The sequence below is a fragment of the Strigops habroptila genome, chromosome 9 (assembly GCF_004027225.2).
Source record: "Strigops habroptila isolate Jane chromosome 9, bStrHab1.2.pri, whole genome shotgun sequence".
NCBI lineage: Eukaryota > Metazoa > Chordata > Aves > Psittaciformes > Psittacidae > Strigops > Strigops habroptila.
In genome coordinates this window covers 42,948,898-42,966,353 of record NC_044285.2, presented here as the reverse complement: position 1 = coordinate 42,966,353, position 17,456 = coordinate 42,948,898, and the positions used below count along the sequence as shown (strand labels likewise).

The window sequence follows — 17,456 nt, the reverse complement described above, 5'->3', positions numbered from 1 at the left end:
GCAGGGCACAGGCAGAGGTGGGACCTGGCAGGCTGAGGAGCCAGCCCAGCACCCTCATCTCCCACAGCACCCACCCTGCTCGTGGAGCCAGGTCCGTGAGGATGAATGCCTTTAAAACACTCTTTATTAAGTGAGAAATGAGACTCTGCTCCATGCCGAGCCCTAATGCAGCACAGACCTAAATACAGCACTAATGCGCATGCTTAAAGGATTTCCCATCATCGAAGCTGGCAGAGGGGCGAGGGCCTGGGGGGGAATCCAGCATGGGCTGCCTCTGCCCAGCACAAAGCTGGCCATAGCTCCCACCCTGTGCGCTGTGGGGCATTAAAGTCTTCCTGGGCTTCATCCTTCCCAGCCCAGAGCCCCGGTTTGTTTCTATCACCCTCTCCAAAATCCCCTGGATTTATGCTGGGGTGCTGATTGACGGAGCTGAATATGAGCAGCTTGTGCCCAGGCAGCCAAGAAGCCGCCAGCATCCTGGCCTGTACCAGCACCAGTGTGGCAGCAGGGCCAGGGCAGTGACTGTCCCCCTGTGCTGGGCACTGGTGAGGCTGCACCTCGAATCCTGGGTCAGTTCTGGGCCCCTCACTGCAAGAGAGACATTGAGGTGCTGGAGCGGGGCCAGAGAAGGGCACCGGAGCTGGTGCAGGGCCTGGAGCACAAGTGTGATGAGGAACGGCTGAGGGACCTGGGGGGTTTAGTCTGGAGAAGAGAAGGCTCAGGGGGGACCTTATCGCTCTCTGCAACTGCCTGACAGGAGGATGGAGCCAGGAGGGGGCTGGTCTCTGCTCCCAAGGAACAAGGGATGGGACAAGAGGAAATGGCCTCAAGCTGCACCAGGGGTGGTTTAGATGGAGCTGAGGAACAATTCCTTCTCCAGAGGGTGCTCAGGCATTGGAACAGGCTGCCCAGGGCAGTGCTGGAGTCACCGTCCCTGCAAGTGTTCACACCCCGCATAGCCGAGGCCTCAGTGCCATGGGTTAGTGGTGGCCTTGGCACTGCTGGGAACGGTTGGACTGAATGAGCTTAATGGTCTTTTCCAACCCGGTTGACCCCATGAGTCTATGATTCTTTGCAATAACACCAGCAGCATGGCCCGGTGTGAATTCCCACCTCCCCACCACCTCACCCCCAGCACATACGTTTGTGTGACCCCACCTTGGCGCTGCCGCTGCTCCGGGAGCAGTGATGGATTCATGGGCAATGTCCCCTGTCCCCTCATCCGCGCAGCAGAGCAGGACCCTCGGCAGGGTGAGGTGGTTGGTGCCTTTCCTTCAGGCCTGTGTAACTACAGCGGAAATAAACAGCATTTTACTTCAACAAGAGTTTCCTAAAAGCTTTGCAAAGGATTTGCCTTTGCTTTGGTGCAGACACGCACCCCAAACCAGCCCCCAGTGCCCCTTGACATCCCGGTGCTATCACCCAGGCACCCGGCTGCCACCGCACCGCATCCATTATACACACAGGCTTTGAGCACGCGATGGCTGCAGCAGGGAGGCAGCAGCTCCCTTGGGAAGGCACAGATGACATTTACAAGCAAACAATTCCCATGGACCATGGAGGAAAATACCTCTGGGAAAGGCAGCAGCAGCTGTGAAGAGACCAACGGTGCAGCAGCATCACACCACGGGCTCCTGTGCAGCCGTGTGAGCCAGTGTCCCGGTGCCATCACCTCCGGGCTGGATTCACACCTTCAGATCCAGGGCAAGGGCAGTGGGAAGAGCCAGGGAGAGGACGGAGGACACGGCTGTGAGCAGACTGGCAGAACCACCCTGAAACAGGCAGAATGAGGAGGAAAGAGCAAAGGCATCTGCAGCATCTTCCACCTGAGCCCAGCCTGGGTGGGACCCACCAGAGCTGCTTGCTGGGTGCCTGGTGCTCCTCTAAGCCCATCCCTGTGGCCTCCAGGCTGCGGCTCTTTCTGTCTCTGTGCAGGTTCCTCTGTCCACAGACACTGCAGAGGCCTCCTGGGCCGTTCGCAGGGATCTATTTCTGGGACGTGATGCTATGTTGGAGGCAGGGGGTGGAAGGGGCACATTGGTCCATCGTCTGCAGGCACGGAGCACAAGTGAGCGGGTACGGGCTGTTCCTCATCTGCCCTGCGCTCTGGTGCAGCCCCTCCTGGGAAGGGTTAATGGGCTGCTTGTGTTGGAGAGGGTATTGGAGATCCACACGTCACCTGGGATTAACCAAACCCTTCTCCATTCTCCTTTGTCTCATAATAAATAGATCAAAGTGATCTATTTATCCAGCACTAAGTCCAGATGGAATAAAAGCTGGCTTTGGACCACAGAGGCCCAGCCGAGTATGGAGCAAGCCTTCAAAAGGAGATGTTCTTACCCCCATGTTTCTCACTGAAGCTTCAAAAGCCAAAGAGCTAAATGAAGATTTTTTTATCAAACTTGGCTTTCCTACATGAATGTGTCCATTGGAGAGGAAGAGAAGTTGGATCCTGTGACATTTCCATGTGACACATGCCATAAATACAGCATCAGAGCCTTTAATCCATCTTACACAGCAGTTTGCAGCAGCTACTCCTGTGTCTTCTGCAAACAGGCCCCAGGTAACATCCCCCATCCCTGGCCCAAGGATGCTTGGGCTTTGAAACCCAATTTAACGTCTCTTGTTAAAGGGCTACCCTTGAATTTGGGGGCTGCTGTGGGGCTCCCAGCCCTAACCCTGTGGGGATGCATCTCCCGAGTGGAGCTGGGGTGTCCAAGACCAGCCTGCAAGTGCCCATCCCCTTCCACAGAGAACATGGACCACAGGGAAGCTGCAATGAAACCTCATGAGTAACCACTGGGGAAGGATTCCATCATCCCATCCTTCCACACAGCCACTGCCTGGAAAAGTTTCAGTTCCCCCTGGGGTTTTTGGGTTTAGAAACACTTCAGACATTTAACTGTGCCATCAGGAGGCATTTATAGAACAAAGCTCTAAGTGGCCTTGACACACAAACGGAGTCAATTAACCTGCAGGAGAAGGCAGGGCAGCAGAATGATGGGAAAGGAGCAGTTAGGTAACGCCCTGGGCTCCGTCTGCCTCTCCTCAAAGCCAAGGGCTTGTCCTGCTGAGGGTGGAGCGGTACCTGCCCAGCCTTGTGTGCCTCAACACAGCACCAGCACAGCCCTGCTGCCCCCAGCAGCTCCAGCGGGCAGCATCCCCCAAAATAATCACTTCCAAACTCCGAATCCCCCCTCCTCGAGTCCAGCTCTTGAACTCCTTTGGGAAAATGGCCAATGATCCTTCCTGTGCTGTGCTCCCCTCGCTCATGCCTCCTGATGCACTGAGCTCGCTCATCACCCTGTGTCCCCTGCGTGGCCCTGGACAGAGCCAGCCACCCGCAGAGGTTTGTGGAGTTGGTTACTCACATCTCCAGGGGTTCCCGATGTCTTCTGTTGCTGGTGAGATGAGCGATGCTGCAGCCTGGCACTGCTGCCTTCAGCTGGACCCAACGTGTGTTAAGAGCCCAGCTTTTATGGAATGAGTGATGATCTCAAGCCATTCTAAGGTTAAAGCCTCTTTTACAGCAGGTGGTGACCAAGGTGGCAGTGTCTTACCTCTAATCTATGCATCATTAGAGAAGGGACAAACCAACCCAGCAAGAAGCACTTCTCTCTTGCAGAAGTCTGTCCCAGGCTTAGCCACGCATGGCAAGAGGCATCCCCAGCCCAAGAGCGCAGCCTGGGGCTGAGCTGTGCCCTTGCAGGAGAGCTGGGGAATTCCAGGCGGGATCTGCCTGTGGGATTACTGCACTGGGACGTTCAGAACGTGTCTGACACAAATGCTGAAAGAGAAGAGTTGATACACACATCATCGTGCTACAGAAGCTGCCGGCCTTGGGACGATGCTGTTTACTCTTCACGGTTATCTCCTCTCCCCTCCCATGCCGGACAGGGGTGGAAAGGACACATGGCAAACCCAAAGCCAGCACGCCTCATCGCACGGGTCTCAGCAGGTCTAAGGCACGAGAGAAAGCAAAAGGCAGCATCTGGAAAGTTTTACTTTTTATTTTTCTAAAATACAAACGTCTTTCTCGTGTTAGTAACCTCATAGGAGAGGCCGAGTGCGCCCGGCAAAGAGGCGGCACCGGCTACAGAATCCAAAATACTGAAGGTATTTTTCTGGAAAGAAATTTATTCTGTTGTTCTACACTTTGATATAACATTGAATCAAATTCATTAGTTATTAATTCTTTTGTTTTTTTTTTTACATCAGAACCTTTGAAGTTTGGGACTAATAAACTGGAAAAGTTTTTGAAAGTAAACTCCTATTAATGCGTAGATATGGATCCATAAAAAACATAACCAAGAATTTTATACACTTTATTAAAAGATCCAAAAATAAAACAATAACAATAGAGAAGTAACATACTAAAATGAGTAGCATTATGCACAGTTCTAAAGCACGTACAAGCACTACAGCAATATAACGTGGCCAAAAGAAAAAGAAACTCAAAGCGTACACCCTGTTGTAGCAGTTGAGGGAATGAACTATCGTGTTATGGAACTGGAACACTGCATTAGCCTACGCCTGGGTCTGAGGACACTTTAACTTCTTACAATTCCACAGGGCTAACTGTAGTATTTGTATATATTCTCTAAACTATACCATTAAATTGATAGCTAATGTTTCCCTTACTTGGTTTTACCAGAAATGCCTATGAAAAGAATGTACTTCAAGATCTACTTTACACAGTATAAATGCTTTTATATATTGCAATTCAAAACGGACAATTTAGGAGAACATTCTTTGATTTTACTGATTGCCTAAAATACAATTCTCTAGAAGAAAAGAACCAGCGATCTGTTGTCAGGTGATAGAGTAAAGTGTGGGGAGTCTCGGTTCATTTGAATGGTTATAAATGAAGATAGAATTAAAGCAAAGCTAATTGGAAAGAAAACAACAAAATCCCAGAATCCAATCTGTGAATGGTCTTATCATCCCCTCATCTGCTAGGATACAAAAGCCATGGCAACAAAATCATTTGGCTTCCACCACTATCAAATAGCATCTGTGTACAGTAATAAAGAACTGGAACCTTGTAATTCGGTGTCAGGTAATTCTCTCTGTTGTGTGTTTGGAAAAATAACTTCCTTTTATTTAATAGTTGTGTTATTTTTGCATGTTTAAATAGCTCATTTGAGAGGCAAATAGAGTTATTTCTGATGATACAGGATGTCAGTAAAGATCACTAGCAAAGATTTTAGAGGTGTTTTGTCATGATCATGCTCATCCCCAATGCAAAGGTTTGACCACCTGCGATTCATTTCACATAGTGCAAAGGATTTTTCTCTCATAATCCTGGAAATGAGAAAGAACTTGGTTATGGAAATCAATTATGGCAAAGGGAAGCCTTGGCAGCATGGAGATTAGAATTAGCTGGTTATCTTGTGTTAAAATCTAGGTTATTATAACACCCATGAAGAAAAGCAACATCTGATTTCCTGCCATAAAGACACTGGGACCATATGACACTATGGCTCCGATTCAGCAGCCCCGTCTTAACCAACCCCCTGCTGCCATGTGGGCTAGTTGGGCACTTGCTGACATGACGAGGAGTTGGAAGCTCCGAGATGCCAGCAGTGGTGGCCAAAGAGCAGCTCTTGGCAGTGACACCTCAGCCCCAACCCTGCAACAGGGCTTGGGTTTTGCAGAAGAAATCACAGAACCCCAGCCTGGTTTGGGTTGGAAGGGACCTTAAAGCTCATCCAGTTCCAACCCCCTGCCACGGGCAGGGACACCTTCCACTAGAGCAGGTTGCTCCAAGCCCCTGTGTCCAACCTGGCCTTGAACACTGCCAGGGATGGGGCAGCCACAGGTTCTCTGGGCACCCTGTGCCAGCGCCTCAGCACCCTCACAGGGAAGAGCTTCTGCCTCAGAGCTCATCTCAATCTCCCCTCTGGCAGGTTAAAGCCATTCCCCTTGTCCTGTCCCTACAGGCCCTTGTCCAAAGCCCCTCTCCAGGTTTCCTGGAGCCCCTTTAGGCTCTGGAGCTGCTCTAAGGTCTCCCCTTCAGGAGCCTTCTCTTCTCCAGGCTGCCCCAGCCCAGCTCTCTCAGCCTGGCTCCAGAGCAGAGCTGCTCCAGCCTGCTGGAGCATACTTGTTCCAATAAAAAGAAATGGGTCAAAACAGGCACTTCAGCTCCTCCACAATCCCCCGGTACTGCAGAGCCCCGGCAGTACCACAACACAGTGGAAAGGGAACCAAGAGGCTGCTTAGCAAAGCTGGGGGACCACGGCTGCGCTTTCCTTTGGTGGCAACTCTACAGGGCTTCTCAACCTTCAAGCATGAATCTGGCCCCGATGCCACCATCAGCCTCCACCTCCCTGCCCCAACACCCATCTGGCAGCACCGCCACATGGTGCTCCCAAACACACACCACTGCTGTTGCACAGCAGAGGAAAGTGGCCCAAGACCATCCACAGCCACCCCTGTCCATCCACAGCTCATCAGCCCCTTCCAATTTGTGACCTTGCCCCATAAAGGTAAAAAATGAAGAAATAAATCAGTAAGTTGTCACATTTCAAACTCCCTCTGGGCTTTAAAACTCTCTGCAGTGACAGTCACCTCTAACAGATAAACACTTCCACTAGAAACGGGATTAGGCGCTAGGAAAAAGGCTTGTGTGCCACCACGGTCCTACCAGTCCTAATAGGATTCACCCATCACAACCCATCAGAAGCACGACCTGGGGTGTGTTTGGGAATGTAGGCTGATGAAAAGAGGAATTCAAATCTTTGCTAGTGACCTTACTATTTAATTAAGCACTGTTTCCCATTTCTCTGTGCTGCAGGTTGGAGCTGACCTGGTAGCAGTCTGCTGTATAATAAGCTATGGCAAACTACAAAGCTTTTACAACAGCAAAGCAACATCATGCTTTCAGATAAGTTTTATAGCAAAAAACTCCTCCTTTTCAAAGCCTTAGTAATACCTATCTCTTTTACAAACTTTTCCTGTATTATTACAGACTTTTTATATTCAAAATAAGTTCCAAGGATTTCTTTCGTGGACTATGTACATAAGTGCAAAAAAGGTGTGTCTCACACATTCGTACACGAACTGAATCAGTTTAACTGCAGCATATTGGTATCTTCAACACTGTTACGGGGTCATTCCACAATATTTTGGTTTTCTTATGTACAGTTTTTGCTAATATAAATTAGTATTAAAATAGTTATATGCTTAATTCTTTAGCCCTGATCGTAACGTATCGTGCGAGTGCTCAGATTCTGGAGAGAGGAAGATTGCAGGCGGAGCTACAGTACTGAAACGGATTAACTCGGAGTTGCCACCGTGTGAATGGAGCTGAAATGAAAGCAAAGACCGGTCCCTATGTGGTAAATCCAGGCTGTGGTGGTTTTTGGAAGTGAAAATACTGTGGAATAACCCTTGCCACACAACAATTTCTACAAGCTATAAAACCTGACTCTAAATCCATGTGTTGTAAACTTCTGGACTGAAAGAGTGACCTTCGAGCCACAGATTCAGCGTTCACATGGGACTTTGGGATTTTAAAAATATTCAATCATCTCTTTCTCTGACAGTATCGAACTGTACCTTGAACAAGCTCATACTGTTACACATCACTTTTCATTTACATGTGAAAATCTCACAAATAATGTATACAAAGGTAGCCATGTTGTAGTTTTGTTGCCATAGCAACAACAACTTAATATAATTAGTTAACAATGAATCTATCATTGTAGGAGTTACATACAAAGTTAATTTTGTTCTTAAACTGTAAACTATACAAACTAGTTATGGACTGTATTCTATACCTTACCATGCTTCAGTGTGGGTTTAGGATAGAACTAAATGGGCTGAATACATGTCTTAAAAATCTTAAACTTTCTCTACCTCTCCTTCAAAATTAAATTCATTAGTTACTAAAGATATCAAAAAAAAAAAAAAAAGAGCAATAACGAAAACCTTAAAAACTAATGGCAGAGAAATGAAGAGAGATGACATGAAGGAATGAACGAATGCATCGTAGCCTAGTAACAATGTGGTGTAGCTCTATTTACATTTGGATTAGGCTATCAACTATTTTCTTTAAAGTTATTACAGTCTTTAACATACAGTATATACTCTAAGGCCTTCAACAGGCACATGGTAAAATCAGGTCAATATCAAACTAAATCCATTCAACAGGAATGGGAAATTCCATTTTCCTCATAAATTTCACCTTTTTCAATTTCCATGTCTGTGAAATGTACAAGGGAGAAAGCAAAGGAGGACTCCAGTTTCCCAACGGCCGCGACCCGCGTGCCCTAGAGCTGCTCTCCCACCCCAGGGAGGAGAGGACAACGCAGCAGGCACACGCGCCTCCTCCTCCGGCCAGCTGCATCCACCACACACATACCCACATCCAGCGCCGGCCATCGGCATCCGGGAGGGCCCCAACGCCGGGATCTGGGGTGCTTCCGTTGGGGAACACTCCGAGCGTGGTGGGAGACGGCGAGGATGGGCCGGCAAGAGAGGACCCGGTGCTGCGGAGGGCTCGGGAAGGGGCCTGGCCGGGGACGTGACGGCTTCTACAACGTTGCGATGCAAAAATACACAGTCCAAAAATCATCAGCTCGAAATCTCCAACTCAAAAAAACCCCCCAAGGGCTGATTGTGAAACCATGTTCCAAATTACTAAAAGCACTGTATTTAACAAAAATAATCTTAATAGTTTTATGAATCCATTTTATTTTAAATCCCTCTTTTATTGTCTGCTTATGTTACAGTTTAGTAGCAGTACTTTGTATTGAAACTACTAACAACCTTTTCCCGTGAAAATGATCCATCTCAGCTTTCATTTTCCCTCTGCATGACCCGTTTTATCCAAGTTTCAGCATTTCTTGCATATTGTTTGCATAAGGCTGAGAGAAATGGACAAAGAGAAATCACTTTGGATAAATAAAAAATATAGGTTCATGGAAAGTGGGAAGCTTATAAAAATGTCACTAAAATTATATCGATTTAAACAAACTTACATACATCTCTTGTCAAATAAAGGATGATATTCATGCTTTTATGACATTTGTTTAGAGTCACTAACTAGCTCGGTGACTTTGTAATAGTCTATTTAGGAAATTTATAGTCTGGCGACTGGTTTTTCTTTTCTTTCTTGAACAAAGAAAATTAGAGCAAGTTCATTGCACAACTAGTTTAAATAGTGCTACCTCAAAGTGGCATTTTTGCCGAGATTGTTTTGAATTTGGTGAAGTTTAGTGCTTCAAGCTTTTCTTTCCTTAAACTCATTTACAAATTAACTCTAAATTTGCCAGCAATATAAAAACTGTTGTGGCACCTAATAACTACCCTGAACATCCCTCATTGGACCTCTTTAATAAAAAATAATCCTTAAACACTTTTCTTTCTTTTTTTTTCAGTGCTTTAAATGTGTCAGGAAAACAGCTGTATTCTAGGTTTACATTCTATGCACATCTATGCCAGATGTTGAAGTCGATAAATAAAAGAGGAGGTTACATCAAAGTGTCAAGATATACAAAAATCCTTTTAGCACTGAAAAAATTCCAACCTCCTTGAACTCATAAAGCCATACAAGCTTGAATGCATCCTTTCTGGCTTAAGAAGATCAGTTCTGTTCTTTGTTGAGGCACTGGCACAGGTTGTGCAAAACCCATTTTTTTGATACACAAATAATTTCAAACAGGAAGTACTCAAATCCACTTTTTCCACTAACAATGTTATGGTTTTTTGGGAAACAGAAACTCAGTGGTGAAAAGAACAGGGATGTGGTCGCCAACACAAAGGGGAGCCACTGATTTCAGACAACGCTGCTGCTTGTGGACGCTGATGGCAGGGGAACAGTTATGGACAAGTGACTGTCCAAACGGGGGGTTCATAAAGGAGCTCTTGGGTGGGGATGGTTTTTCCCCTCTCTCAGGGTTTGCTTCAAAGCCTGCTGAAGGCCTTTTTGAGCTGGGCTCTTCAAAAGTTCCTGCTATGAATGGCTTTCCATGGGCAGATGGTCAGAGCCTGCTCTGGGACACACTGGCTGTGCCCTAGACGCCCCTCCATCACTTGTGGTCCATGGAGATACACATCTAGCAAACTATCTGTGCTCACACTGAAGGAAAGGGGGCAAGGAAAGGCTCTAACCAAGGCCAAGGAACTTGGAAAAGAAAAGAAAACCTGGTTGACAGAATTTGGCACCCCACAGGACCACCATGAGCTTGGGCTGGCCAGCCCTCCGGATGCTGGGAGCTGGCCTCTTGCTTGGTTTCAATCACCATTTTCTTTCTCCTTGTATGGAGTTTGTGGATTTACAGCAGCAAATCCATCTCTTCCATAATGCCAATGATATGGTAGAGCTATGACAGGGATGAATTTGGTTGTATCCTCAACCAAAATGCATTCTGCAGCCAGATTGTTCAGCAATACAGTGTAACAGGCTGGGCTGTCCAGGGTGCACGGGCTGGAAATCAGTTTATTCATGTGTCAGAACAGGAGGTATTGAGAACTAGCCCTTGTTGTGAGGCAAACATTGCTCTTGATCAAGTAGAAGGTGCCAAAATAAATCCATTGACCTACAGGAGCTCCATTAAGATGAATATTTATCTATGCAGGAAGCTTATGCTGAGTTTTTTCCTGCTTTGTCACTGCTGTGTTTGCTTTAGAGGGCCAGAGATCACAGGGAAAAAAATCACCCACTTATGGAAAATGGTGACTAAATAACTGGTGCACGCTGATGACATTTCAAGGAGAGCCACCCGAGTTTTCAGGCTGAAATGTTTCAGCATGCTCAGTGAAGACAAGCCACTGGGCACGGTATTACCCAGCTTTGGCTAAGTCACGGCTATGGCCCGCTCCAGCTCCTCTCCATCACTACGAGTCTTTGCCCAACTGAAGCTGTCTCACCTCACACCTCTTAGTTTTGTTTTGACTGCACCATGAGAGATTGTGCGCCGTTTGCAGCTAAGAATGCACTTCCATGGACAACAGAACTGCAGAAATCCCTTGACGCTTACCACCATCCGAGCGGATCATTCCCGAACCTTACTGACCCTGGGATTTTACGTGTGGGTTTCCCCCAAAAGTTTCCAGAATCAGCTCATTGTATTGAAAGAAATACCCTGAACTGGACTAAAATGACAGCTGTCCTTTCATATCCCTTGCACTACAAGTTTGGACGCTCTATCTGAAGGCAAATTTTAAATGCTAGAAGGAGCATTTAACATGAGCATCTTTAGCTGACACTAACAGCAAACTCCAGCAAAGGGCAGAACATTCCTGTGTCGTGTTTTTCCAGCACGTAATTCCTGTTTCCCACAATAACATTTTTAGTAAAAAAAACCAAAACAACCAACCAAACAAAACCCCATAAAACCTACAGTATATGAAAACTTAAGACATAACAATAATGAAAAAATGGTATTGAGTATACTTGATAATGATGTACACTTTCAAACAAATCAATAGACTATGATGTAAACAAAACAGGAAGATAACACTTTAAAAACAAGACAAACATTTATCCATCGATAGTATACAGTAAACCAACAGTCCACTGTGCAGCTGCACTTCTCAGGATGGTAGTCAGAAAATGATTAAGTGTGTTAAAGTTATGTGTTACAAAAGTCTATTATAATTTCCTACTTGTATATCTCGTATATCAGAGCGCTGTTTGTTAAGTGTTTCTATAGTGCTTTTTTTTTGTCTTTTCATTTTTTTTTTGACATTCCCATTGCTCAGTTTTTGGTTAACATGTAGGCTGCAACAGGCTTACTGTAGAGGTGGTAGAGAACGAGAGAGGGAAGAGGGGATATATACAGAAAGGCCATGCGCAGCTTCCCACCAAGAAGTCCTGGTGCTCCATAATTTTACTGTTCAGAATTTCAACATGATCTGCTGCAAGGGGAAGAAAAAACAACAAAGAAAGAGTGAGGAATTAGACACACACACATATCTATATTTTAATAAAGGTCACTCTAATAAGATACATTCGCATCCTCACTGCGTTGCCCAAGGGGTTGCCATTAGTATGTTGTAAAGAGAAAACATTCTATTCCCTTAGATTTCTGCTGTGGGGTGAAATTGCTGATAACACTCTTGGCATCCTCTTTAATCTGCACTTAGGGCTTTCCACTTCCAGCATGCTCCACACACACACTGACAAGACAGTAAGTGAAAGAGGGAGGTGGGTGAATAATAAGCCTTATTTTTGGAGAGGATGGTGGGCAGAGGGACTAAAGAGGGGGCCAAAGGAATCCCCACCCCTGTTAGCTCCTGTTTCCTTCAGAGAGAGCCACAGACAGTAATATGAAAATCGGATCCTAAGGAGCCATGACCCAGAGGCAAATTGGGCCCAGAGACAAATCACAGACACAGAAACGCCGTGCTCAGGGGATCCTCCTCTCAGAGCAGATGGCCCCTCTTGGGATGTAATTGTGAAAAGCCTCCCCTGAAGGACCTGACGCTTGTCTCCTGTAGCTTGGCTGGCCAGCCTGGCTACCAGGGCCTCCCCAGCCATGGAGGAGAAGGAAAACATCTGCCAGAGCAGCAAGTGTTTCAATTACCCAACTCCCACCAGGCAGCTTTGGGAACTGCCCCTCAGCACTGCAGGGCACCAACAAAGGTCCTTGGCTGTGAAACACTTGTGCACACACACAGCTTCATGTGTGGCAGCGTGGAACTCTGTCCTCATGCAAATTAGCTCCTGATCAGATGGAACAGGCTGTTTCACACGTTATGGAAATGGGTTACCATGTCAGGTGTCACATCTGTCTGTCTCTCTGTTGTTTGGGAGAGCAGCACAGTGTCACGCAGAACATTTTCACTAATGGGGACAGCTTGGTGTTCACCCCTATATGGACAGTGGTCCATGACCAAAGTTAGCACACATATGGTGCTTTATTAAAGTCATCAGAAGTAAGGGCCACCACCAAAATGAGTAACTTCTGTCGACTGCTAAATATATCATTAGAGAGCTGCTTGCCAAATTAACTGCATGTCATGTAAGTACTTGCCTGCTATACGTGACTTAAGGAAGAAAAGGGTTGTAGATCTGTGTATACTAAGTGGCCTGCACTGGGAAATTCTGGTGATCTCTTGTTGAATTGGCTGAACTGCTCTTTACTCTCGGAGTAAAAAAAAATCCAGTGATGAACTGAAACCCTCAAGGGGTTTTCTCTCATGAACATCAGCGAACGCTCATAAAGAAAAGCAATGGAAAAATGACACTGCTGCAATGGCTGTGAAATAATACTCTGTAAGTCAAAGAAAAGGACAAACTCCTCCACCATTCCCACTCAGAGAAAACGAGCAGACGAGGGAAGCCCAGGATCTGCAGGTAGGCTGAAGGTTATGTTGCTTGTGGCATTCATCCTGGTCTTCACAAACACAAGGAGCTCTGAAGAAACCCACCATGAGCCAGGCCCCCACCGCAGCTGAGCAGCAGAGCTCTGCTCAGACTGAGCCAGCCTTGCAGATGCACAGCAGCTGCTGCTCACCCAATCCTGCTTACCCCAGGAAAGGAAATATGCCACCAACAGCAGGAGAGAAGTTACACCTTTTCAGCTGACTCATTACCAGAGCAGTCTTTGCCATCAACAGCACAAATCCCTGAGGCATCTGCAGGCAGCTTGGAGCCGTGCAGAGCAAGAGTAACCTGTAAACACAGCTTCAGACTCAGGGGGATGCAAGAAGGAGGCTGCCAAAACCTCAAACCAGGTATTTTAGACACAAGGAAACATTGCTTGTTATAACCCATAGGGCTGGTCCACGCCTGTGCTGCAGCAGCTCAGTTTCTGTTGAGCTGGCAGAGTGTGAAGGCACTGGGGTCCCTCAGCCCCCTGCTTGGGGATGCAGTGCCCTTGGACAAAGCAATCCCCCATAAAGAGAAATACCAAAAAGGAACTTACTGTTCTATCGGGAACTTCTACATCTGTGAAACAAACATGCTGCTACTCAGTTCATCTACTGATAACTGGGATATCTACAGCAAAGAAAAAACAAAGAACACAGCACATTAAAACATTGTCTTGAGATCCGGCTGCTCATTCTGTCTTCAGTATCAGGTTAGTAAGTACATCAGCGTCTTACAAAACAGGATCCATTCCCAAGATGTCTTTACTTTGCCTCACGTTAAGTACAACGTAGCTGCACCACTACCGGTGCCTCGTGCAGCAGGCAGTGACTGTACCGGGATTTTAACTCCACAGACTACACACAAGACAGAAATGCCCTGAAACTATCTGGCTGAACCAGGATCCGTCCAGCCACAGAGCAACACTGCACAGGAATTTCTGCTCTCTCCTCACCACCAGGACGAGTAGGAGTAAGACCCGCTCTACCTGAACATAACAACAAAGCACAGAAAAAGACTCGTGAGCTGTACTGTGAGCAGTAAAACACTGCCTAGGACTTATGCAGGCCAAACTCTGACTGGAAGCCTCGTGCCCTCGCACTAGCCGAAGACTAGAGGATGCCCCCTGAGATACCACTGACGTTTGGCATGGCTAACAGCCCCTACAGAACAAAGTGACACCCCGTTTTCTTTGCAGTAGCTCTAAACCTGAGAGCATGAGGAATCAAAAAGCTGAAATTAGCATTGGGGGGGGGGGGGGGGAATAAAAAACCCCAAGTGTCTGAAATGCCTCTGGTCTAACTGGGAGAAGTTGTGGCACACCGAATTGTCAGGAAGCATCACTAGGACGGGTTGTGCATATACAGTTCAGGACTGGTGCGGAAGCAGCCATCACAACTCAGTATCCTCAGAGGAAAGTTTTGGAGAGAATCATGGCTCGGCAGACATGCATGAAATCCTGAACACTTATGACAGTGCTACAACAGCACGTACTGCACATCCACAGGCAGTTCTGCAGGGATGGGTGATGTGCTGCTGGTGTAAATGAGCTTCAGACTTCAGAGCCTCACCCCCGATTTTGGGGTTTTGGGGGTAGTTTTTAGAGTCCAATCTTGCGCTGGGGGGAGGCCACTTTGTGTTTCCACTTCCACTTTCCAGCCAGGACAGGACATGCCAAAATACCACAGGGAAGGATGCTCAGGGTGGTATTTCTGCTTGAGACTGAAAGCAGAAGCGCTGTAGGTCTTGTGCGACCAAGTCGGGAGTTTTGCAGCCTGGTTTTCGGGACCCGGGGTGAGGTGTGTGCTTGGTTTTGGAGAAGCATCTCCAACCCTGCCCATCGCCCATCCCTACTGCGGCCCACGGCAGGCCCGGCCGGTGCCCCCTCACCGATCCCCTCTCACACATACACACACACACACGCTCACACGCACACCCGAGCCTGCGCCGAGCCGGGCGCTCCGGACCCCGCACAGGATCCGGCCCTCGCCCGGTCCTCGAGATCTGAACACGTGAAAGAAAGCCATTGAAAGGGCCAAACCTGATTGGCGGTAGCTGTTGCAGCGAAGGGGACGCTGGTGGCAGGAGTTGTTGCTGCAGACACAGTGGTGGGCGTAGCACCGTGCATCATGGGCACTTTCGGAGGGGAACCATGGAAGCGACATACGGGAGGGTGGAGCGTATATATATATATATATATTTTTGTTTGTTTGTTTGTTTTGGTTGGTTTATGTAACCATGGCAACATGTGGTGGATTTGGGGGCGTGGCAGGAATCACAGCAACAAGCCATGTGACATCGTCATGAAGGACACATCGGGGCGCAGCATGCAATCACAGTGCAAAGCAAGACAGCGTTGGGAAAAAAAATAAACAAGAGAGAAGGGGAAAAGCCAATTACAATTATAATTAAGGAAAAAACCAAAACATTCTCAACACTTAGTACATTTATAAGCAGAACAATGATGTATTAGACTCCGAGGGGACACATTTCCAAAGGGGGGAGAGGGCGGGTGTGCTAGCAAAAGCCCACGTCAGCTCGCACCCGTGGGGAGTTAGACACAGCCAGTGCGCGGTCCTCTGGCTGGGGACGTTTTGGCAAGCGCACCCCCCCGCCCGCCTGGGAAAGCTCGTCCCCTTCCCTCCCCACCCCGTCCCCGCCAGCCACCACGGGTACACGATGCACTTGGCAGCAGCCCCCTCCCCGGGTTTGCTGCCCCGCTCTAGCAGCGACGATGTTCCGGGCCGGGACAGAGCTGGAGCACGGCACATGAGCGGCGGGCAGCCTGAGTGAGCTCTCCCCGGACACAGCGTGCTTCCTTCCCACCCTAATCCTAGGGGATGTGGCAAAACTCCCCTCTTGCAGGGAAGGGGAGGGGGGGATGGATGGAGAGGGGAAGGGGCCGAGAGGGAAAAATACACAAAATGCATCTGAACAGCTACAATTTGCAGAAGGAGCATCCAAAGGACAACGCGGCAGCAGGGAGTTCGGCAACCTCCTGAAGCTGCTTGTGCCGCAGAGCATGGGGCTGGAGGGGATGCTCTGGGGCACACACAGGCATCCCCCAAACCCAGGGTGGGGCGGATCTGTGGAGCCCATGGGAAGGCCTGTCCATCCCCTCAGCCATGCGGCAGGGAGGCAGACCGGCCTTCCCCACCGCTCCAGCAGCCACGGCCCCGGGGTGTTTGAGGGGCTCAGCTCCCTGCCATGCAAGCGGCGTGTCCTCCCTGCACTACAGGGCTCAAGAGCAGAGTGCTTAGCCATTCCTGCCAAAGCTTTCAGACCTGCTCCCCAAAAGCCCTGCACTGTCCCCAGGCCTCCTGCTCGTGCCCCTATCCCTCTCACTGAAGCAGACACACGCCTGGATGCTGGTAGTCTTCTATAATCTTGGTTGGAGGATGAAAGCTCAGCTTTCACCCACCCTGCTCTGCCCAGCAGCTGCAGACAGAGGAAGGTCCCTCAAAGACCTGCACGGGTTCCCAGTAAGACCTAGACGCTGAGCCTGAACATAGTGGATCCCTGCAGCATCCATGAGCACGTACTGAGCCCTGCCTCCTCACTGCATCCTACATGCACCAGCAGCAGCACCTCCTTACGGTCCCTTCTGCCTGCACACCTGACACTGCACTAGAGACAGGAGTCTTCAGCCAGCCCATGGTCTAATCCCTGCTCTGGCAGTGGGGCCGACCCCAGATGTATTCCTCCTTAGCGCCTTTATTAAACCAATCTCCTAAAATATCCTCAGAAAGACAACCAAAATTCCAAGCTCTAATCCACCACTAAGCCAACAGGATCCTCCCATCGCCACTTCCTTTTGCTGGATGACTCAAATGGCTTGTAAAGACATTTAAGTGACAAGTTTTTGTCTCTGCAGTAGAACTATACAGGGGTGGGAACGTATCACCTTGGATTCTCTTACTAGTCACACGAAACACTGCACTGCACAGAAATTAAAAGGGATACAACCATTTAAGCCTCAAAGAAGACAGCGGATAGCCAGTCACACCACTCAGGCACCCAGGTTCTCACTGACACATACTAACTCGCAGTCTCTTTCAGATTAGGAAAAGTGGAGAAGTTTGTGTAGAAAAACCTACCAACGCTTGCAGTGGGTGTCATGCACAGAACTGACCCT

At 48.2% G+C, this 17,456-nt stretch overlaps 1 protein-coding gene across 12 annotated transcripts in view; it reads right to left on the bottom strand.

The window, feature by feature from the left end:
• Positions 1–3,992: 3,992 nt before the first annotated feature.
• The window catches only part of MBNL3 (muscleblind like splicing regulator 3), an 88,884-nt gene continuing 75,420 nt past the window's right edge, over positions 3,993–17,456 (bottom strand). For 8 of the 12 annotated variants that reach the window (XM_030497101.1, XM_030497099.1, XM_030497097.1 and 5 more), the window contains 4 exons: positions 17,419–17,454; positions 15,363–15,457; positions 13,878–13,951; positions 3,993–11,865 (listed from right to left, as the gene is read on the bottom strand). In XM_030497101.1, the coding sequence (XP_030352961.1) occupies positions 13,895–13,951; positions 15,363–15,457; positions 17,419–17,454 (188 nt within the window). In that variant the 3' untranslated portion in view covers positions 3,993–11,865; positions 13,878–13,894. The remainder of the gene's footprint in view (positions 11,866–13,877; positions 13,952–15,362; positions 15,458–17,418; positions 17,455–17,456) is intronic. The other 4 variants (XM_030497104.1, XM_030497105.1, XM_030497103.1 and 1 more) reach the window with 2 other exon arrangements.